This window comes from Camponotus floridanus, unplaced genomic scaffold (genome assembly GCF_003227725.1).
Source record: "Camponotus floridanus strain SB8 unplaced genomic scaffold, Cflo_v7.5 scaffold56, whole genome shotgun sequence".
NCBI lineage: Eukaryota > Metazoa > Arthropoda > Insecta > Hymenoptera > Formicidae > Camponotus > Camponotus floridanus.
In genome coordinates this window covers 1153119-1175519 of record NW_020229725.1, presented here as the reverse complement: position 1 = coordinate 1175519, position 22401 = coordinate 1153119, and the positions used below count along the sequence as shown (strand labels likewise).

At 31.0% G+C, this 22401-nt stretch overlaps 3 protein-coding genes and 1 long non-coding RNA gene across 12 annotated transcripts; 2 read left to right on the top strand and 2 right to left on the bottom strand.

The window, feature by feature from the left end:
* Nucleotides 1-458: 458 nt before the first annotated feature.
* On the bottom strand, nucleotides 459-5830 carry LOC105257894 (zinc finger protein 271-like). 2 transcript variants are annotated; one of them, XM_011268818.3, is made up of 14 exons: nucleotides 5457-5830; nucleotides 4812-5073; nucleotides 4604-4725; nucleotides 4404-4516; nucleotides 4200-4342; nucleotides 3962-4130; nucleotides 3377-3755; nucleotides 2918-3255; nucleotides 2300-2646; nucleotides 2045-2118; nucleotides 1704-1938; nucleotides 1442-1614; nucleotides 947-1216; nucleotides 459-685 (listed from the first exon to the last, which is right to left on the bottom strand). In XM_011268818.3, exons 1-14 carry the CDS (start codon nucleotides 5586-5588, stop codon nucleotides 494-496), a joined length of 2949 nt encoding a protein of 982 aa, XP_011267120.1. In that variant the 5' UTR covers nucleotides 5589-5830; the 3' UTR covers nucleotides 459-493. The 2 variants fall into 2 exon arrangements, with proteins under 2 accessions (XP_011267120.1, XP_025268545.1); XM_025412760.1 differs by lacking the exon at nucleotides 5457-5830 and adding an exon at nucleotides 5157-5432.
* Nucleotides 5831-12435: 6605 nt separating this feature from the next.
* On the bottom strand, nucleotides 12436-14981 carry LOC112639303. Of its 2 annotated transcripts, none has more exons than XR_003123420.1 (5): nucleotides 14825-14981; nucleotides 14161-14507; nucleotides 13791-14012; nucleotides 13530-13715; nucleotides 12436-12469 (listed from the first exon to the last, which is right to left on the bottom strand). It is a non-coding gene; the product is annotated as an uncharacterized LOC112639303 (long non-coding RNA). The 2 variants fall into 2 exon arrangements; XR_003123421.1 differs by lacking the exon at nucleotides 14825-14981 and adding an exon at nucleotides 14709-14723.
* Nucleotides 14982-15414: 433 nt separating this feature from the next.
* Nucleotides 15415-17654, top strand: LOC105251840 (abscission/NoCut checkpoint regulator). The gene is made up of 5 exons (XM_011258882.3): nucleotides 15415-15676; nucleotides 15780-16018; nucleotides 16123-16357; nucleotides 16418-16591; nucleotides 16846-17654. The coding sequence occupies exons 1-5, from the start codon at nucleotides 15629-15631 to the stop codon at nucleotides 17212-17214; spliced, it is 1065 nt and encodes a 354-aa protein (XP_011257184.1). The 5' UTR covers nucleotides 15415-15628; the 3' UTR covers nucleotides 17215-17654.
* Nucleotides 17655-18221: 567 nt separating this feature from the next.
* Nucleotides 18222-22185, top strand: LOC105251841 (protein Mo25). Of its 7 annotated transcripts, none has more exons than XM_011258883.3 (8): nucleotides 18222-18716; nucleotides 19598-19720; nucleotides 19775-19942; nucleotides 20215-20333; nucleotides 20409-20577; nucleotides 20823-20987; nucleotides 21443-21547; nucleotides 21792-22185. In XM_011258883.3, the coding sequence occupies exons 2-8, from the start codon at nucleotides 19619-19621 to the stop codon at nucleotides 21972-21974; spliced, it is 1011 nt and encodes a 336-aa protein (XP_011257185.1). In that variant the 5' UTR covers nucleotides 18222-18716; nucleotides 19598-19618; the 3' UTR covers nucleotides 21975-22185. The 7 variants fall into 7 exon arrangements, with proteins under 7 accessions (XP_011257185.1, XP_011257188.1, XP_025268548.1 ...); XM_011258886.3 differs by having other exon boundaries at nucleotides 19598-19711; nucleotides 21792-21983; XM_025412763.1 differs by having other exon boundaries at nucleotides 19585-19711; nucleotides 21792-21983.
* The last annotated feature ends 216 nt before the right edge of the window (nucleotides 22186-22401 follow it).

Here is a 22401-nt window from a genome sequence, read left to right as displayed (position 1 = left end):
TTAATATTCTTTATTACACGGCACTCCTTGAAATTAAGAATCAAACATCAATATAAAAAAACTTTTAGTCTATCGATATCGACGATCTATTATTTATTACTATGATTGTAACTCAAATATATTTACATGATAAAATATAAAAAAAATACATTCTCATATACTTAAAATATGCTTAATGTATACATACAATCAAATTTTGTCTGTTCCTTAATACCAAAAGATATGCACTTTTCACAATTCTACAATAATTTGGTTTTCATATTTTTGATGCTTCATTAATTTTCTTCAAATATTAGTTTACATCAACTTTATAGAAATAATATAGTAAAAGCAATAAGATTGTATAAAAATGAATGCATATTCTTCTAAAAAAATTTAAGATTTTTACAAGCACCTTTAGAATCTTTTATCTCTTGTATAAATTACTAAAGATTTGATAATGTTTATAAAAAAGAATGTGCATGACAATGATTACACATATCTATTTCTTTTATTATACAATGGTCATGTACTCTGGAGTTAAGTCGATTCGCATTGGATCGGTTGGATACGATGTTAGGACGCGAACCTTTTGTCCATCCTGAGTCATGAATTCGATTGTTTGTTCACCATCCGCGATTTCAGTCTGTTCGACATTTCCCAATTGATTGATAGTCGCAACTGCGGTGGCATCAGTATCTTCGTCCTAAAAAATGTAAATACATTTTATGGACACATTTATCGCAAATTATATTATTTATTTAATTAGTATGTGAAGAATTATTTAATTAGTATGTGAAGAAAAAATTAATTATGAAATTTGAGAAATAAACGTATATAGAGAAAAATTTGTGGAGAATCAAAAAAATTTCTAAATGAAACAGTTTCTTGATTTAAAAAAATAAAAAATTTATGAAAACGAAACATTTTGCAATTATTTACACATTTATTTGAAATTGAAAATTACCTCGAGCGCTTGGACAATTGCTTCTGCATCGGTTCGAATTGTCTCCATTTGGTTTTTCACGTTTTGGCGTGTAACAACACCGTTTTCCGCTGCGACAGCAGCCTCTTCATCGATGTGTATATTTAACGCTTGGAGATGTTGTGCGAATATTCCTGGATGAACCCTAATCATCTGACCATCGTTCAATTGGCTAATGATTTGTCCTTGAGAGAGAAGTTGTCGAGCTTCTTGGATGGATATTGAAATCGGATTTCCATGTTCATCGGTAATCTGAAAATAATAGATTTTTTTGAAGCAAGAATATAATATACAAAATCATTTTAACTTTTCTAAGACTTATAGTTATTTAATTTTCAAGATTACAGTGAAAATATGAATATTTATAGTTAAAATTGTATGAGATCAAACACACACACACATACATCTTTTAATATTGGTATAAGTAAGCTCTGAAATATCTAATAATAAAAAAATTATAGCATTTATCTTTCTTACTTGTAGTTGTAATTCTGCCTCTGATAGTTCTATCTCTGACTGCTGCTCATTATTGCTGGCTGTATCATTTACGATCTTGTCAGCAATTATTTCGTCGCTCTCAACATCTAAATGTGGCAAGAAGTTCGTATTTGTTTTCGTCTGGTCTTTATTTTTTATCATGCTGGTATCAACTACATTTTATCAAATTAATAATTGATCAATTAATGTGTATGATAGATTAATATATAAAATGATCAAAATAATATAATTAAATGCATACGTAAATGTAATGTTCGCGCCTGATCAGGATTATCAGGATCTTCATAGGACACATAATAGATCTGTTGCATCCCATCAGTAGAGGCCTCATCAGTTGCGATCACCTGCGTCACTTGTTCATTGAGCGTCGACTGTTCATCATTCTTCTGCGAGTTTGGCAAGATTTGCCATACCTCGCTGATCCTCGGAGTTCTTTCCGATCCATCCACAGTCTGTACTTTAGTCTCTCTATGCACCTACAAAAATTGATAATTATTACTAATCGGTAGACAGTTGAGTTTAGCGATCGGTAAACAATTGAGTTTATCGAGAAGAATCAAAAAGAGTGAAATCGCTTTATACCTTTTTGTGCTTCGTTAGATTCGAACAATCGGCAAAAGCCTTACCGCATTGATCGCAGGAATAAGGTTTTTCACCTGCGAAAAAAATGATATAATTGCAATGATTTGGAGTGAAATGTTCATCTGTATACGTGCTTTTTTCAGAACTTTTCTCTTTGTAATTATATAGAAATTAAAATTATAAATAAAAAAGTCTACATTTTTATTTTGTACATTTTTATAATCTTCATGTTTTCTTACTGTAAATCACATTTACCGGTGTGCAAACGAAGATGTTTCTTCAGCGCCCATTGCTCCGTAAATCCCCGATTACAGTGAGTACATTGAAACGGACGTTCACCTTTGTGCCGGCGCACATGACATTTCCATGTATCTTTATGTAAAAAGCATTTCGCGCAAAACTCGCATTTCCACGGCCGTTCGCCAGTATGGCGTTTTACATGCAACCTAAACTGCGATGACGTGGTAAACTTCCGTCCACAGACGTCACAGGAATATGGTTTCTCGCCAGTGTGGATACGCATATGTTCTTGCAAATTGCCATTCTGTGAAAAACTCTTGTGGCATACATTACATTTGTACGGTTTTTCACCATCATGCCATCTGAAAAATGATCCAATTTGCAAAATAAAATAAATTTTATGCTATTAAATCTAAATCTTGATTTAGTTGAAAAATTTTTTAAATTAAAAATTTTTAAACTCTTAGTAAAGTAAAAGTTGTGATTTAGATGGTCCTGCATAGCTTTAGAAGTTCTATTTTGAGAATCTAAACATGCACTTATATCTCTTCATCCAATAAATAATTAAATAACTATTATATACAACAAATAATTAAACAATTTATTCTACATAATAAATAACAGATAAATCACCTTTGATGCAATGTGAGGCTAGTCTTGTGTGCAAATTGTTGATTGCAACGCTGGCAGAAATATTTCTTCTCGCCCGTATGAGTAGACTGATGATTAATTAAATTTGCCTTTGTTTTGAAGCTAGCGTTACAGGATTTACAAATGAACGGTCGATCATCTGAATGTACCAGCTGATGCCGTTGGAGCAATTGTTTGTGCTTGAAACTCCTATTACATTTGTTGCAGACGAAACGACGTCCATTGTTATGTTCAGCTTCTTTGTGATAAACGACTGAACTAGGATGGTTTAAGACTTTACCACAGATGTCACAGGGAAATCCCTTGTTTAGCTTAGTTTGCTGCAATATTAAATAAAGGTTTAAAAAGAGTACGAAATATTATGTAAAAATTTAAAAAAGATTTTAGAATTGAATAATTTTTAAATTATCATTTTATTGTGTAAAGCATAAAATTGCAAACCTTATGTGTATTCATGTGCATCTCCAAATTTGATTGGTTTGTAAAATCCTTATTGCAAACATTACATGTGAATTTCTGTAGTTCATGTACCATTCTCATGTGCAGTTCATATTCCTGTTTTAATTCAAAATGCTTGTCACATTTTTCGCACATATAAATTGCATTGCTGGCCTCTTCTCTTATTGTTGATGTAGAAGTGTCCTGCTCTGCGCTGTGTATCTCTAATCTCTCAAGTGGCTCTTGTATTTCGTTATTTTCTTCAACAAGATTTGTACTATGCTGAGTTGTCTTTTGATGCAACATTAGGTTGTCTTTACTATCAAAAAGTGTTTTACATTGTATGCACTCATATATGCACTTGTTGTCCTTATGAAGACTTCTACAAAATTGAAAAGTACATTTAAAAAATATTAATATTTTAAAATTCTAATAATTTTCTCGCGAGTATGAGAATATATTTTACATACATAAAATTCAAAAATTACAGAACCAGAAAGAAAAATCAAGGAATCAAGTTAGATTCTCAAAAATCAAATAATTTTAAGTTTTAGAATTTGAAATCTGCATATAAAAAATGATATTTACTTGTGTATTATATATTTGCTACGTTGTAGAAAATTTCTACTGCAAAGTTTACATGTAAATTTGTTTTTTCGACGACGAAGTTTCGGTTTTGATCGTGCTCGTCCACGATTCATGATTACTACTTCACCCAAGTTTTTACCCTCTTGTGTTTCGAGACGACCGATTACTTCTATAAAATATACATGACACATAAAAATACTTAGAGTGATCTTTTTCCACTTTTATCTGTTATATGTACCTTCCTGACCATCCTGTATGGAAGCATTTAATGGTTCTTCTGAATCATTGAGTGTCTCAAATTCATCATCATCTTCCTCATCAATTACACCTTCTTCTTTGAATATCCTTTCCAATTCTTTTCCTTGCACCGCTTCCATAAACCTGTACAGATTCATCAATTATCAACAATCAGGTAATAATTTGAGCTTTTATCCTAATATACCTTTTGGGAACTTTACGTTTTCTTCTGCGTCTACCATCGCCATCTATTTCTTCAATCTCTTCTTCTTGCTTATCTTCCTCACCTTGACTCACAACTTCTGTATTTTCTTTTGTCTTTTAAAAAACATAAATAAGAAAGCTAATACAGGAAGCAATAAAAATCGTATAATTATTTATAATTCATTATAATTCATTACAAACCAAAGATTCGACCTCTGTTTGTACTTTGGGTGGACGTCCGCGTTTTCTCCTTGGTTTAGTTAAGCCTTCCATTTGCAAGCTCATTTCATGCTCTGCTGCATACATAGATCCATCTGGCATTACTAAAATAACAATTTCATACATAATATGTTTAAATTATATAGGTTCTTTATGATATAAAATATATATAAAGAAGAAATCATATTACTTTTGATAACAATTTGCTGTTCATACTGTTCATTCTCATTACACAAAGTTATATTATCCACTTCAACTCCTTCCGTTTCAAGCTCTGCACTCTCCTTCTTATTACGTGAGCGTTCTGCTCTGCGCTGCTGCTCTTGATATTTCCAAAGTTCACGTAACTTGCGCTGACCAGCCACCAACAAATCAAAGAATTGTGCTGTTGCCTCCAGCTGGATGTTACAACCCGGACAAATTGTCTGTGGTAATTTGCCATCGTCTCGAATCTAAAAAATTAAGCATATTATATAAACAATTGCATAAGAAAGAACAAATAATAAATATAAACAATTTGTACTATATAAAATACCTCTTAAATTACATACAAAATTGTGAAACAGAAATGTTTTGCCCGCAGATTAACTGTTTATCTCTATTCAACATGGAACATTATATTCATGAATTGACGCGCGAACCTAATCGTTGCATAAAATACAAAAAATAATTAACTGTTTCGCTCAATGAAAACAAAACAAAAAAAAAAAGAGTAACGATTAAACGAGCGATATATGATGAACATTTGATCAGTGCAGTAGGAAAATCAGCAGTAGGAAATCAAGTTGCAGTCTATTTAACCGGGGTTTAAAAAAAAAAGAATACAGCGTTTTACCTTGAGTGGCAGATACCGATTCACCAGCGAGCACAAATCCGACTCGCCTGTCTCCTTGGTAAATAGATGCTCGTTGCCGTTGTCTGCCGCGCACAATCGACAGATCGTAGAATTGTACAGATGCACGTTCATGTTGCCGATGATTGACGGAACGTTGGACGCTCTGTTGGACGCCGAACTCTTTCTCCGAGTATATCAAAATTGACTAGAAGAGATAAGATACTACGTATCTCGTACAGAGTTAATATTGATATATATCACGCTTTCATTATTATGTGTATACAATGTCGCTACAATGTGTATACAATCACGCATAAATATGCTATCTGTTCCGATAGAAATGTGTCGTGTAAAGGTTAGGTCGAGCATCTGCATCAGCTCCTCGTTCGTTAGTCAGTAACATGGCTGGCAATATAAATCGACAATCTGATGAAATCCCTTCAAAATTCCCCGCAAAATTTTCTAGTACTAGTGTCATGCGCGGAGGGATTGGCCAATTGACCACGTCACCAATTGGTCAATTCAAAATAGGACTCTCTGATTAGTTAATCGTTGCTGGTTACTCTAGGCACTGAGCGATATAATTGACTCTGGTCAATCGCAACGTGGTCAAACGGGATATTCCCATGCGCTAGCGATACACCTTTTATGAATATTCAATAACAGAGTTACAATAAAATACCTCTAGCTAGAATTTCCTAGAAAACAATCTCTGTTATTGGATATCAGACGCACTATGTATGGACGTAAGAAATACTGGACAGAGTGTGTTGCTGCGGGGTTGAAGTTCAAAGGGTGAGGGGAAAGAAATGTCTACTGCAACGGAATATGAGCAAATATTTTTGAATTTCTTAATATTCAGAAATGATTCGGAATAACACAGCGATTTTAGATGATAGATTATTTCACGGAATCTTTCATATTTTATTCGATTTACGTCCGTGTGACGTGAAAATAGATGCTAAATCTGAGGCCGCGACAATAAATCCCTTACCCCTCAGGCTTCACACCCCTCATCTAAAAGAGTACTTTATGCTCTGTCCTGTTGCTCTGGTGTTACCGGCATTTCGTGCACATAGCACGGAATGAAACCAGAAATTGTGCACATGATACCCTCTGAGAACATTCATGGACATTGGCTTTGTAGTCCACGGCCGATATTCATAGTCCGATCTTATATTTGAGATCGTCTTAAATTCGAGCTTGAAATGCTACGCAGATATTTGATTGGTTGAATGAGGTCTTAAGTCAACCTTCAAGCAGACTTAAGACGATCTTAAATATAAGATCGGACTATGAATACCGACCAAAGTGTGCACTATCTGCACTATCGGACACCATTTTTGCTCCATCTTATCTTATTGAGATCAAAATTGCGGTACTTTGTTAATCTAGTCTAGACTTTACCCGCGAGAATGTCAAGGTTCGTTCAAACGCGTGACGCGCGTAAACATAATACACGCATGTATGTGCGCCAACAGCTCCTTTAAGAAAATACTCAGGACTGAAACAGTTTCACCAACTGGTCAATTGACGAGTTTTTTGTATTAGTGATTGGCAGAACTGTCTCATATATAAAATAGTTGAATTGAACTTTTTTGAAAAGTTTATTCGTCGTTATCACGATATTAACGTCCGGAATAAGTGGAATATATTTGTAAGTTATATACAATTTTATTATTAATAAATAGTTGATTGCTCTCGAAATACGATACTCGATTATATGATAGGAATCAAAATTATAAATTATTACTTTGTTGCAATCTTTACGAGCAATGATTATTCTTCTATTTCTATTTCGTTTCTATCCTAATATATATGTGTACACACACACACACACACACACATTTAGAATTCTAATATAATAAATAAATATTCTCTCTGATATCATTTGATCTAAATATAATTTGATTCAGAACGCGCAATAAAACGATCGAATAAAAATCGGATAATTAACATAACGGAAATATATATTTTTAAAGTTATATACAAGTGTATTTATATACAAGTATATCTTTAAAGTCACAAACACACACACACACACACACACACACACACACACACACACACACACACACGTACACACGGATTAATTATTTATTAAACACATATCTTTAAAGTCACACACACACGTACACGTACACACGGATTAATAATTTATTAAACACACATCTTTAAAGTCACACACACACACTCACACACACACGTACACGTACACATGGATTAATTATTTATTAAACGATTAATATACTTCGTGAAGTTATTTCCATTTTTATTTGCAATTATGATCTTTAATAAAGATTTCTCATCATAATAAAAAAATTTTATATCGTTTATCAAAAGTTTAAATTAGATTTAAAAGTATATTATTGCCTCTTTTCGATAATAATTGATTATTTCACTGTACCTATTTCGTGAATAGTTATTATTACAGAGATCGCGTAGAGTTTGACAATGCAATAAAATTAATAATAAAATTCCAATAAAATTAAATACAAATTAATTATAATAATTAAATATAAATTTGTTTATAATTAACTTTTTCTACGTTGAGAAAAGTTCTTCGTTTTTTTTGGAATATCTTAAAGATTCTTTTATAATTAAATTTTACAAAATATGTAACTATTAAATTTATAGTATTTAATATTTAGAAATAAATAGATAATATTCCATTTTTATATAGATTAAGTATACGATATTATTTATTAAAAGAACTAATATATCTTTTATGGATCTTTTTGTTAAGTTAATTCTTTAGATCTACGATTCGATTGTTTTACTGCATTTCAATTGGAATTATATATTTAAATAATCGAAAAATAAAACGATAATAAAATAATAAGCAATATATCTATTTAAAAAATAGTGTATATAAATAATAAATAATAAATAATTTTTATAAATTACTCACCGCATGTCTCTGGCTGCTTCAGGCTTTCTCCCTGCTTTCTGACTGTCCGATACTTTTCCAGATGTCCTTCTCTTTTTTTGTTTCATCCTTTGTTGTTTCCTCGTAGTACTCATGTATTCACTCGCGAACAAACAATTATATTTCAGTTAATTATATTTCAGTCATATGCAGAAACGATCGCGAGACACTTTGCACGGCACTCCCGATCGCAAAATAATCATACGAGATACGTATTTTTATTATATTATTATTATTTTATTATAATTGCAAGAGAGGAATACAAAAATTACAATAATTCGCTCGATTTTTAAACGAAGCCAAAATCATGCACCACTCGATTCTAATTAACTATTTCTATTTGTTGAAGTATATATATGCATAATAACGCGAATCATAAGATTAAAATATTAAAGTAATGTAAATTGATGATATAGCAATCGTTTAATTAATATGATATATATGCATGCAGTTTAGGAAAGTTTAAAACATCGGGCGAAATCGAATTTCATGCAATTCTATGCAATGTTAAAGAAATAATTATTATTCGTAAAGTTCGATAATCGAAGAATATTGCAAGAAAATTTGTAATTTTTGCCCCTATCGCTTCAATTTTTATTTGTAATAATGAAAGATCGCGTTTCGATGAATTTATCGTCGCCACAATTACATTTATTAATTAATTATTTGTCAAATAGTCGAATTATTATATTTCGATCTAATCGCGATCATACTTTTAGGAAAAGAATTCGATAATACGGAGCGGTCCGTATCGCTACTTTCTCCGTTGGAATGTCGCCGTGCGAATGAGGGGAGGTCGTCGCGTATGTAAACAATAGCGCGCTACGTCACAAGGCCAAATGACGTCACAAAGTCGAATGACGTGTTAGCTCGCTGCCGAAATATTTAACGCGTACTGTGACGTATGTGAGAATTGTATTTACATACAAGTATATTTTTAAAGTCACACACACACACACACGTACACTGAGAAAAAAGTTATTAACTCGACTAAACCGTTTAACTAAATTATTATTTTTTAAATTGAAATATTGAAATATTTAAGTTAAATAAATGTCATGTTAGATTTATAATAGTTAAATATTCCAATTAAAAAGACAATAATTTAGTTAAATGGTTTAGTTAAGTTAACAACTTTTTTTCTCAGTGTACACAGATTAATTATTTATTAAACCTCACGAAATGTATTAATCGTTTAATAATATAAATGTATTTATATCCAAGTATATTTTTAAAGTCTCACACACACACGTACATTGAGAAAAAAAAGTTTTTGTTAACTCAACTAAACCGTTTAACTAAATTATTATTTTTTAAATTAAAATATTGAAATATTTAAGTTAAATAAATGTCATGTTAGATTTATAATAGTTAAATATTCCAATTAAAAAGACAATAATTTAGTTAAATGGTTTAGTTAAGTTAACAACTTTTTTTCTCAGTGTACACGGATTAATTATTTATTAAACCTCACGAGATATATTAATCGTTTAATAATATAAATGTATTTATATCCAAGTATATTTTTAAAGTCTCACACACACACGTACATTGAGAAAAAAAAGTTTTTGTTAACTCAACTAAACCGTTTAACTAAATTATTATTTTTTAAATTAAAATATTGAAATATTTAAGTTAAATAAATGTCATGTTAGATTTATAATAGTTAAATATTCCAGTTAAAAAGGTAATAATTTAGTTAAATGGTTTAGTTAAGTTAACAACTTTTTTTCTTTTACAATTAATCTTTTCTCTGTCTACTATTTGATTGTTTTATTACGCTTTTAGAAAGTCAAGTTCTATAATGTAACTTTTAATGTTGTATTTCATATGAAATTATTATTTTAAACATAATAATTTTCTTTCTTTGCATTTCTATCATGAATAGACATTTCCAACCTTTACTAAAAAAACTAAAAATATCCCTCAATTTTTTCTCTCTTTGGACAATTTATTTACATTTATATATAATTCTCTTTATTCCTTTAAAAGTGAACATCGAGAACAAGGCACACGAGTATTGTAAATGTCAAAAAATGATCGTGCGAATATTATAGTTGTGAATATATAAAAATAAATGCAATATACTATGAATTTTCTACGTTGTATATTGAATCGAAATTGCACAAAAGAGGAAAAGAAGAACAAGCCTATGAATAGACATTTCCATTTTTTATTAAAAAATTAAAAATATCTCTCAATTTTTTCTCTTTTCGGATAATTTATTTACATTTATATATAATTCTCTTTATTCCTTTAAAAGCGAACATCGAGAACAATTCTCTTTCTTCAGGCAAGTCTACATATATGACCAATATGATTAATTGATTCCATCTTTATATATTTATCATTATGTGCTATTAATTAAAGCCGTAGACAATATTTCAGAAATCAAAGTTGCGCGCAGGAATGGCCATACGCAGAAACGAATGCGCACTGGTTCGGCCGCCATGTTGGCGCGTGACTGCGACGTCACTGCTACGTCACTGTACGTCAAACGCGTCATACGGCCGCCATGTTGGCACGTGAATCGGAGTCATACGCAATTACACGGATCGTCGTACGTCCGCATTTTTCGCATCTTTTAACCGTTTTTAAATGAATATCGCGAGTGAACGAGCGTCGAGAGTGTCGAAGGATGATCGCGCAACTTTTATAGTGTGTCGATGGAAACGCGCGACAGCGATTTTTGACGATATTCAGTGATGGCGTCATCGCGAAGATGGAGCGAAGTTGCGTCGCATTATTCACGCCCTTGATGATGATTATCGGATGCGAGCGAATATCGGGAGTGCCGAATAAAGTGTCGCGCGTTCGCGTTGATGATATCGTGTGGATTTGTGTGCATCAAGATCGAAATAGGACGTCCCGAGGCGAGCGAACTGTCCCGAGGAGAAGCGGCCTGTGGAACAGCCGGTGAGTAGATTTGATTTATCATATTTGCGTGATAATTTGTGCTCATTCGACGCTTATACAGCATCGCGATGTCCCGAATTACATTCGGACAAATCGGCATCATAATTCGATTCGGTGCAATTCAAATAAAGTCGATCGCGTGAAGACGGTTATGCTAGAAGCGATTTCAAATTTATTTTGTATACGCGCGCGCAGTGCTGCACAGGCTATCTCGTAGGGCTGCCAACTGTTAAACGATAAATTTGTTTGATCTAACCTAACCTAACCTAACCTAACTTAACCTCCAGTGTCTTTGGATATCGAATGTAAACATAAGCGTATGCTGCCTGGATTGTATCATGCTTTCAAAAATAATATTTAATTATTTCATTAGTGTATTACATTTTATTACGTAGTATATTAATCGCATTAAATGTGCGACGTACAGTTTTACACATTTTAATGAGGATCATATAATATAATTGGTTAAGTTAGATTAAATTGAAACAAGCTGCTGTGATTCATTTAACGTAATAGGATTAATTTGACGAATGTGCAGCTATTGAAGTTACATGATATTTGTGGACACATTTTTAAAGTAATCATGAGTGTCTTATCTCATCTCGATTACATAAAATTAAAATATAAAATATTTATGTATTCCACATTAACGTTATTCATTACAAGTACTATATTATTTTTCTTATATCTCAATTGTATTATCACATTATTTCATCGATGAAGCTTTTCATATACCGCACACAATATGATACTGTGTGTGGAATTTTACACAGATAATACGTGGCACAAAAATAATTTGCTCTCAAGTATTGTGTGCATTTCTTAAAAGTAAATCAAATTAAATTATTTTCAGAAACCAAAAATCGCTACATTGCCAGGATTGTATCTTATTATAACTGCGATATTATCACCTTTTAATATGTGTGCGCAGTTTTACATACATAAAATATATAAATTTATTTGAAACGTACAGAAATCTTTATCTTATTTATAATATTTATGATATAAAAGAAAATTGCAACTCTAATGAAACAGAGCAGTGGAATAATTGGTTGATACTTATGCTGGTCTACAATATTTATCCTTTTTTCATCATTAGATTTTTGGTGCTTTTTTTATTATACATGTTATCTGTAAATATAGTACTTGTAATGTTGCTTCTGTATCACTGTAAGCACACAAAAATGATAGCATTTGCAGGTAATTATGTTATACTTATATATCATAAGAAAGAGAAAATAAAATTAAAGTTGAATATTGAATGTGCTCTAAAGTAAATCTCATCTAAATAAATAAATGCATAAATGTGCGTCCCACATTTCTCATGAAAAAAATATATAATATTAATTTTTATGTATTATTATTTTTAGATTTTTATTCTTTTAAATTCTCTAGATGCACTTTTCATTTCTCCTCTCTTTCTTTCCAACTATTAAATATAGATCTATCATTTTTAATATAGATCTGTCATTTTTAGTGTACATTATTGCAGTAAGTGGAATAAAGAGCAAATTTTTTGGCACATTTAAAATGTACAGGAAAGTTTTATCTGATGTGTTTTTTTCAATAGAAATATCTGAAAAAAATGCATACGTCTTTTTTAATCTTAGTCTTTCTAAATAAAAATTAGAATAATAAATTTGCAAAATAATTTGCTTTAATATATTTTTATTGCAAACATATGAAACAAAGTGCTCAAGGTGCAACACTATGAAAACATCAATAGAATAAAAAATAGATCGCATACAAAAAAATTAAAATATTTACATTACATATTTGATATTTCTGCAAATATTTCCATTATTTTGAGATTGATTTGTTTCATGATATATTGCAATAATTAAAGTATGATTTCTGATATAATCTGTCATGAGACTGCAGAGAAAGCCAGCTTTAATTCTTTATTTTGTTCAATATTTTTAATAATATAATAATTAAATTAAAGTTCTATGAAAATATGCTTGAAATACTAAATAAAAAAGATTGTTTCTTATGTACAACCTTATACAGTAAGTAAACAAAAAATTATTGTTAATAATATACATATATAAATTGATAATTAAATAAAACAATTAATTAATTAATTGACACAATCCACGTTTTTTTTTTAGCTTTATGTCTAACATATATATATATATGTATATATATTTTTATAAATAAAAAATGTTTCTTTCTAATATAAATTAAATAAAAAGTATAATATGCCTTTAAATACTTTATATACATACCTATTGCAATAAACCAATAAAGAATGCTTTTACATTCCTCCTTGTACTTTGGCATACATATCCTTTATGCCAATTATCTCGCAACCATCGCTTTATCGCATGATGACAAACAAGCCCATTATCCTTCATGAATTTTCTTTACAAATATTTTTATATTCTCAAACTGTGTAAAGAAATCATGTAACACTGAAAAATACAAAGTGATATTAAAAGAGAAGAAATAAATTTTATATTATATAGTATTGACAATTATTTTTTTACCAATGCATTCCTTATATGTAGGAATATACATTAGTCTTTGACCAGCCCTATTTTTAACCGTCTTTAGGGATGCTTTGGCTTTTGATAACGCAAATCCAGCTAATCCATTTCCATTTCCAGTTACTATAAATGAGCTGATTCTAGTTTTACGTGCTAAATTACCAGTCATACAAGTTATCATTTTGTTTTCCAAAATCCAGGTTTCAAAACTTTCAAATGTATCTGCAGAAAACAAAGATATTAATTATATAAGATTCTAATATTTAGAACTGAAACATCAAAAAAAAAATTGAAAATAAACATTGTATCACATGATTTTTGTATGTGTGTGATTTAATCATTATAATCCAATAATAGCATAAATATTAACCTTTTCGAATAAGATCTGATTCAATGCTTTTGCCATCCATTGTAACACTGGTCCAACCACATTCTAATGGCGATAATTTTATTTGCATTTATCTGATCTGACTTTGTGGTAATTCCATAAGTTTTTGCTTTCTTTCAAGATTTACAAGCAGTTTTTGCTGTTGAATTAATTCTTTTCCTCTAAACACGGGAGTGTTTAGACCAGGAAATTGAATCGGAATTTTTCCCGTGCCAATAATTTGCTCTTTATTTAGGAACTCTCTCTTTTCACTATTCTTCTTGCTCTACCTCTGCGTCTTCTTGCATTACTGATACCTGTCACACCCTTTCATAATTCATCTTCAGGTCCTATAGAACAAAAGCACAGTGAAATACAAATTATTTTCTACTGTAAATATAGACTATTATCAAAATGCTATATCCATAAAAGTTCTACTTATTATTCGCAAAAAATATAGAGTTTTTCACATTATTTAATAAAGTGACTATTTTTAATAAATGTGAATGACTGACAAGCAATAAATTAAACAATATTAAACAATAATATACCTGAAAAAAATTTCATAATTTTATTAGAGTTAAATTGATAAATTAATTTTAAATACACATTATATGTTAATTACATATAATGATTTAGAGACAATGATATATTTCATTTGCGTTACCATTGTTTACAGATTGAACATTTTTTATCAAATTATTTACAACTCTAAATATGTAGCATACGACAAGCCATTTTTAAAATCTATAAAACAAACAACAAAGTTGTTCATAGTTTTCACTCTTTTTTGTGATAGTCTGCTTTTAGGCGATCTTAGGCCGGTATTCATAGTCCGATCTTATATTTAAAATCGTCTTAAGTCTGCTTGGAGGTTGACTTAAGACCTCATTCAACCAATCAAATAGCTGCGTAGGATTTCAAGCTCGAATTTAAGACGATCTCAAATATAAGATCGGACTATGAATACCGACCTTAAAGTCACAAAGTATGCACTATCTGCACTATCGGACGCCATTTTTGCTCCATCTTATCTTATTAAGGCCGGTATTCATAGTCCGATCTTATATTTAAGATCGTCTTAAGTCTGCTTGGAGGTTGACTTAAGACCTCATTCAACCAATCAAATAGCTGCGTAGCATTTCAAGCTCGAACTTAAGACGATCTCAAATATAAGATCGGACTATGAATACCGGCCTAAGATCAAAATGCGGTACTTTGTTAATCTAGTGACTTTAAGGGATCACCTAAAAGCAGGCCACGACATCTCTCAGTTTTCTCTCTGGCCGACATCGATTTTGTAAGGATTGGTCATCACTGTTTTTGTAATTCATGTTGGATTATAATTTTTTGTCACTCAAGCATAATGCGGAGAGAAGTTAAAATTTCGTGGTACTTGTTTTGAGACTTCGAAGGATTATTCATTTTTTTTTATCATGATAAAGAGATGCATCGATGACAAGTTAAAGGAATGTCCTGTAATACCTGTCAAACGAATTTCTCGTTTTTCACAAAAAACGTAAATATTATCGCTCTGTTCGAATTTTAATAGGTTAATTTGATACAATAACCGCTGCTCTCAAACAATCCATTTGTTTATTTATGCTTTTGCTGTTGCTTAGGTTGGTTGCCCAAACTGTGGCTATTCTTCCTGCAGTAAGTGCCTCAAGTACAAATGCGATATTCCCGATATAGGAAAGAAGAAAGTTTGCGGACGTTGCTACAATAAATTAAACAACATGAAGGAATCAAGTCCCGAAGACACTATACAAGAAGCTTCAATGTCTAGTGAAAATTTGCGAAAGAAAAAGAAATACTGCATCATGAAAAGACCACTTGCACCGATTGACATTACTATGAAGTGAGAGAAATGAATTTTTTTGCTTGTAAATAATTTAATTGCTATAAATTATATATGCAAAATATTTTTAAGAACAGCATTATAATATTGGATATTTGATCTAGATTGGATTCATTAGAAAATCCTGTAAAACCTCCAATAGTGATATATAAGCATACAGATCATTGGGATATGCTTAAAAAGGGATTAGAACCAGCTGACCAACAAATTGTAGACAGATTACGGAAATTGAAAGATGAAGAGTGTAACATTTCAGTGCCTACTATTGATGAGATAAAACAAAGACTAGCACTTTTGAAGGATCAAGATCCACAGGCCAGTGGAAGTAATGTAATAAATGTATGTATAAACAATGTATTATATAAAATTATATAAATTCTTATTGATTATTTTTTATAGATACATCAAGTAGATGTTAGAACTGATCAAGAGAAGGTGGATGATCTAATTCAGGAGTATCTCGCAGAAATCGAATTGCCTTCGACTAGTGATCTTTGTAAGGAAATTCAGATGAAAAGGAATTCCTCGGAGGATAATGAATTAGTCACCAAAATTTCAGCAATGGAAATAGAGGTATACATTTTTGAATGACTAATAATTGTATGCTTTTTTATTTCTTCAACATTATGTTTTACAGTTAACATAAATTTATTTTATCTGGAAATATATATTCTTGTATTTCTTTGAATAAACTTTAATAATGAATATTTATAAAATCAAAAAGAAAATAGCATAAAAGCCAACTTTATAATATAATATTTATAAGTTTGAATTCAGTAAAAAATGCTCATTTTGTTTTTAAATAAAATTTACAAAATGTTATATAGACTCCTCCAAACATGGAAGATGAGGATGAAAATGAGGATGAGGATGAAGATGAAAATGAAGATGAGATTGAAGATGAAGATGAAGATGAAGACAAGGATGAAGATAAAGATGAAGACGAGTATGAATCTAAAAATGAATGTTTAATATGTTCGCGAACTGCAGATGAACTAGACCTGTACAAATGCACAGGTTGTAAAGGCGATATTTACTGTTCTACGTGCTTTGAAAGTTTCCATGATGATTTTGAAATGGAAAAGCACAAAGCAATTCGCTTTGTCAAGGAAGATGAAAAAGATAAATTGTCTTCTGCAAAAATGAGCCTTATACAAAAATTATTAACATCAGATTCGCAGAAGAGTACCCATTAATAATAGTATTATGCAGAAAAAAATACTAAGTAGCATTTTGTGAACTTTTTTACATTATTTGTTGTGCATCTAATATTTTGCATATATAATACTATAATCTGTAAATATTTGTAACAAACGTAGAAAACAAATAATTTAAAAATTCCATTCGTTTAATGCAAATGATTTTTTGAAAACTGAAGGTATATATAGTCTCTCAAAATATGCTTTATTGCTTTTGGCTGTGTTATTCTGTAGTTACAGTAATTCTTATTTTACGAGTTCATATATTAGTTATACTATTAACTTTCTATTTTATACAACAGATATGAATAAATGCACGCATATATATGAATATAATATGGAGATAGGCATAAGTAATATAATGCAAATATTCAACATAGAAATTCTTCAATTTCTAATGTTCTAATTTTGCGGAATAAAGTTATTTTGGCTAATTATTTTATAAATTTTAAAATCTTCCAAGCTCATCATTCGGATGTTTAACTTTTATCTATAGTTTTTAAATCTAATTATCTTTTTTTAAATGAATATTTTTATATTTTATTATCATATATGAATATTTAAACACAAAAATGCCCAACATTCAATAATTAATAAAATTGATTAATTTAATTGCATGTATATAAAAATATATAAAAAATTTCGCATTTTAGAAATATTGAATTTAATCAAACAATGAACTTAATCGATAAGAATTAATTTGTGAAATAATACCAGCAGTTTATTTCTGTTAATATGAAATAGAATTATTTTTTCATATATTATATATTTATATCATTTATTTATATATTATATATTATTTATATATTATTTTTTCAAATATTTTTCATATTATTTATTTAATATATGTGATTATTAATATATGAGAGAAAGAAGAATTATACGACAATTTTCTACTGATCGACGGAATTCACATTTCAAATTCTCAAGTAGCCATTGTCTGATGTATCTAGACAATTTTTCCCTACAATCTGACAGATTGGCGATCCTGCCGCGATTCGGAACTTCGCCGTGAAACACGTATGCGGTCGTCGTATCGCATATTACAGGGTGAGCCAGAAATCGAGCGGTCTCCCCGGAGCAGCCTGTGCGGATCGTTTTGCCTCACTCATGCACTATTGAAGGAACGATCGGCGTCGACGAGCTCGACAAGCCGAAGCGACTCGCTCGCGCTCCTGTGGCGGTCGAGCATTTGACGGTCGACGTGACGTGACGGTTGCTCGTGACGTGACTCATTCCGTACGAGACGCATATACATACGTATACGCGCGTGATACATAGCGCTGCCGCGTCAAAGCAGCGAAAATACGAAAATCGCGAGTAGGATTCGCCGTCATAGGCACAGACGCAAACGTGTGTACGCGCGAGAGATTTCTGATGTGACAGCTGCATACGTGACACGTACATTCGACGTCGAGGAGATCGCACAAGCGTGTTTGTAAGCGCACGTTCGAATCGCGAACGAGACGCCCCGAACACCTCTCGGATCTCTTTGCATGGTGAGATTTTTTTTTTAGGTTAGAATCCTCGAAATTGTACATAAGTGCTCGCCCTCCTGTCGATCATCGATCGCACGTCATCGATCGCGATCCTCGCGTCGCGTCTCGAGGCGCATTCTCAATCTTCCAGGATCGCGAGGAGCCTCCTCCCCCTCTCTCCTTCTCTCTCGCTCTCATCTGATTCGGTCAGGTGATTCGACGACGAGCTCGATCGTCGCTCTTTGAGGTTAGAACGGACGACTTTTTCCTCTTTCTCTCGAGATTCGCTTCGCGTTTCTCGCGTGACAGTGTTATTCGTTGTGACTCGTTGTGAGATCGAGACGAGAAATTGAATCATCGAGCACGGATGACGTCCAGGGTGCACTGTATCGTAGTCGTTATACGAGTACGTGTAACTCTGACGTAGTCGGAATTTATAAAAATCTCAAAGGTAAACGACACAATTTGTCTCGTGTAATGTCATGCAGAGGAGTTGTCAATATTTGGTTCAACCATTCGTTCTTCATTGTTCAGTTGTATACTCCAGTTTCGTGAAATTCAAATTTTCTCTCAAGTCCATATAACTTCATTCTGCTTCTCATGTTGCATTTATAAACAACGATAGAAGTAATTTTTATCCTAATTGTATCCTAAATAACATACATATTTTGCATACAATTCTACAACAATGTATGTTCTAAATGTATTATGTCATCTATCTTTTAACACAATTGATGCAAATCTACAAATTACAATACGATTAAGAATGTCACATTTAAAATGTATTTATTTAGCGATTGATGTTACCAAGGTGTTCGTCACATAACGTAAACATTTCTTAAGGATGTTTCTCAGCAATGAAGAGTGATAAGGAATTTCTATCTTTTTGGATGTTTCATAAGCTGCATACATTATAAGAAAACATGCCTCTGTTTGGAAAGTCCCAGAAGAGTCCAGCGGAGGTGGTGAAGGCTCTCAAGGAGGCGGTAAATGCGTTGGAACGTGGCGACAAGAAGGTAGAGAAGGTACGTTGTTGCGGATACACGTCGGTTTCTACGATGAAATACATCCCCTTTTAGGCGCAAGAAGATGTGAGCAAGAATCTTGTACACATTAAAAACATGCTATACGGCACGGCTGAAACGGAACCCCAGGCGGACATTGTGGTGGCACAGTTGGCGCAAGAGTTGTACAACAGCAATCTGCTGCTTCTGCTTGTGCAAAATCTGAGTCGCATCGACTTCGAGGTACGCTCTTACATGTAAAACGATTTAATAAAAAAGTTATACGAGAATGATATTCTTTATTGCAAAGATAAGATTATTAATATATCACAATATTTGTGCAATTTTAAAATATTTCATAGATAGAAAATTTTATTAAAGCGAGATTAAATAATTAATGTTGTGTATTATCTATATATTAAATATTTAATAAAATAATGTTTATATTCATTTTACAAGATCCATGAATTGTTAATGAATATTACAACTCTTATCTCTCTTATTTTCATGATTAGGGAAAAAAGGATGTCGCGCAGGTCTTCAATAACATTCTGCGGAGGCAGATTGGAACTAGGTCACCCACGGTAGAATACATATGTACTAAACCTGAAATTCTTTTTACACTTATGTCTGGGTGAGTCCGTTTTCTTTGAATACTGGTAGAATATAATGGCATTATATATCTGCTAATGAATAAACTGTTTTGTAGCTACGAACACCAAGACATCGCGCTCAACTGTGGCACAATGTTGCGAGAATGCGCGAGATATGAGGCGTTGGCAAAAATTATGATCTATTCGGATGACTTTTACAACTTCTTCAGATACGTCGAAGTGTCTACATTTGATATCGCGTCTGATGCTTTCTCTACGTTTAAAGTACGTCGTAATACTCTATAACATGAGACAGGAAGCATATAAAATAATGTATATTTGAGAAATATTTTAATATTTCTTCTTTTTTTTTTACTAAATTTAATTAATTAATAATATAAAATAAATAAATAATAATATAATATAAATAATATAAATAATATAAAATTAATAATATTTAATCAAATGTATCTTTGAAATATGTTACTATTTTTTTCTTGTAATCAAATGATTTGTGATTGTTTATCCAGGAATTACTTACAAGGCACAAAATACTCAGCGCTGAATTTTTAGAGATACATTATGATAAAGTTTTCTCACATTATCAAAGGTTACTCAATTCAGAAAATTATGTAACACGACGACAAAGTTTAAAGTTGTTGGGCGAGTTATTACTCGATAGACACAATTTTACAGTAAGTATTAAAGAAATTTTTAAATATATTTTTAATAATAAATTTAATAATTTCTGCATTTACAAAAAATTAATTAAATACAAGATAATATATTTGCTTTCATAGATATTGACAATAGATTTATGTTTAAAAGATACATTTCAACATTCTTTATAATTCACATACATAAAATCAATAATGGAGATTAGAACATTTTACAAATTAAAGTAATAATTTACACAAACAAACATTCTCTAAAATAAAATTACAGTTACATTCAATTAAAATTATTATTAATAGAATAATAGAATAGTTAAATTATGTAATAGTCAAATTATTCAATCAATTAAAAATACTGTGCAATATAACTCTAAACAATAGCATATAATAAAAGAAAATATTTGGCAACATTTTGAATTATTTAATCTAAATGTTATAAAATTGGCTTTGAAATTAATTTTCTTACTATGTTGCAGGTCATGACACGATATATATCGAATCCAGATAATTTGAAGTTAATGATGAACATGCTGAAAGAGAAATCTCGCAATATACAGTTTGAAGCTTTCCACGTCTTCAAGGTATAATACTATTTGATACAGTCAAATTCAAATTTTTATTTAATTTTAAATTGATATTAAATTAAATCATTAATTCTTGATTAAGTATTTGTGTTCTTCTTGGACTTTTCAATGTAATACATCACAGAATAAGAAAATTCAAGTTTCTATAATTAGAAAATTCAAGTTTCAATAAATAGAAAAGAAACTATCTTATTTAAACAGGATGGAATAAGAAATTTATTGATGGTTCCATTGTATCCAGGTATTTGTAGCAAATCCCAACAAACCGAAACCCATTCTGGACATATTGCTCCGCAATCAGGAGAAGCTAATCGAGTTCCTGACGCGCTTCCACACGGATCGTTCCGAGGACGAACAGTTCAATGACGAGAAGGCGTATCTGATTAAGCAGATCAAAGAACTTAAGTCTGTACATGATAATTAAGTCAAGGAAATACAATTATTGCTACTGCTACGATTAACTATCACTACACTCATTATTACTATCGAGTCTACTGCTGCTGTTGCTAATTACGATTTTATCACTATTATATAGGCAGTTATAATTTATCATCATCACATCATTGTCATTTTCACCGTTATTACTACCATTACCATCGTCATCATCATCTCGGCATTATTATTATTATTATTATTATAATTATTATTATTATTATTATTATTATTATTATTATTATATTATTATTAATTTTATTTGTGAGTAGCACTGTAAATAAAGATTACATTTATCTCTTATTGTATCATATACACATCAAGTTGTCATCGTTCTACCACGTTTTTAATCGGTTATTAAAGCAGAAAGAAAACTTGATTGTCTTTATTTTTGCGATTTTAATTGCGAGATTTATGTT

Coding starts and splice junctions, on each gene's coding strand:
- LOC105251840 (XM_011258882.3), top strand. CDS start 15,629: ATGTCCTGTAATACCTGTCAAACGAATTTCTCGTTTTTCACAAAAAAC. Junction 15,677..15,779: donor TCTCGTTTTTCACAAAAAAC/GTAAATATTATC, acceptor GCTGTTGCTTAG/GTTGGTTGCCCAAACTGTGG. Junction 16,019..16,122: donor CCGATTGACATTACTATGAA/GTGAGAGAAATG, acceptor TATTTGATCTAG/ATTGGATTCATTAGAAAATC.
- LOC105251841 (XM_011258883.3), top strand. CDS start 19,619: ATGCCTCTGTTTGGAAAGTCCCAGAAGAGTCCAGCGGAGGTGGTGAAG. Junction 19,943..20,214: donor TGAGTCGCATCGACTTCGAG/GTACGCTCTTAC, acceptor TTTCATGATTAG/GGAAAAAAGGATGTCGCGCA. Junction 20,988..21,442: donor TCGATAGACACAATTTTACA/GTAAGTATTAAA, acceptor ACTATGTTGCAG/GTCATGACACGATATATATC.
- LOC105257894 (XM_011268818.3), bottom strand. CDS start 5,588: ATGAACGTGCATCTGTACAATTCTACGATCTGTCGATTGTGCGCGGCA. Junction 3,756..3,961: donor AGCAAATATATAATACACAA/GTAAATATCATT, acceptor TCAATTTTGTAG/AAGTCTTCATAAGGACAACA. Junction 1,939..2,044: donor ATCTAACGAAGCACAAAAAG/GTATAAAGCGAT, acceptor CAATTTTTGTAG/GTGCATAGAGAGACTAAAGT.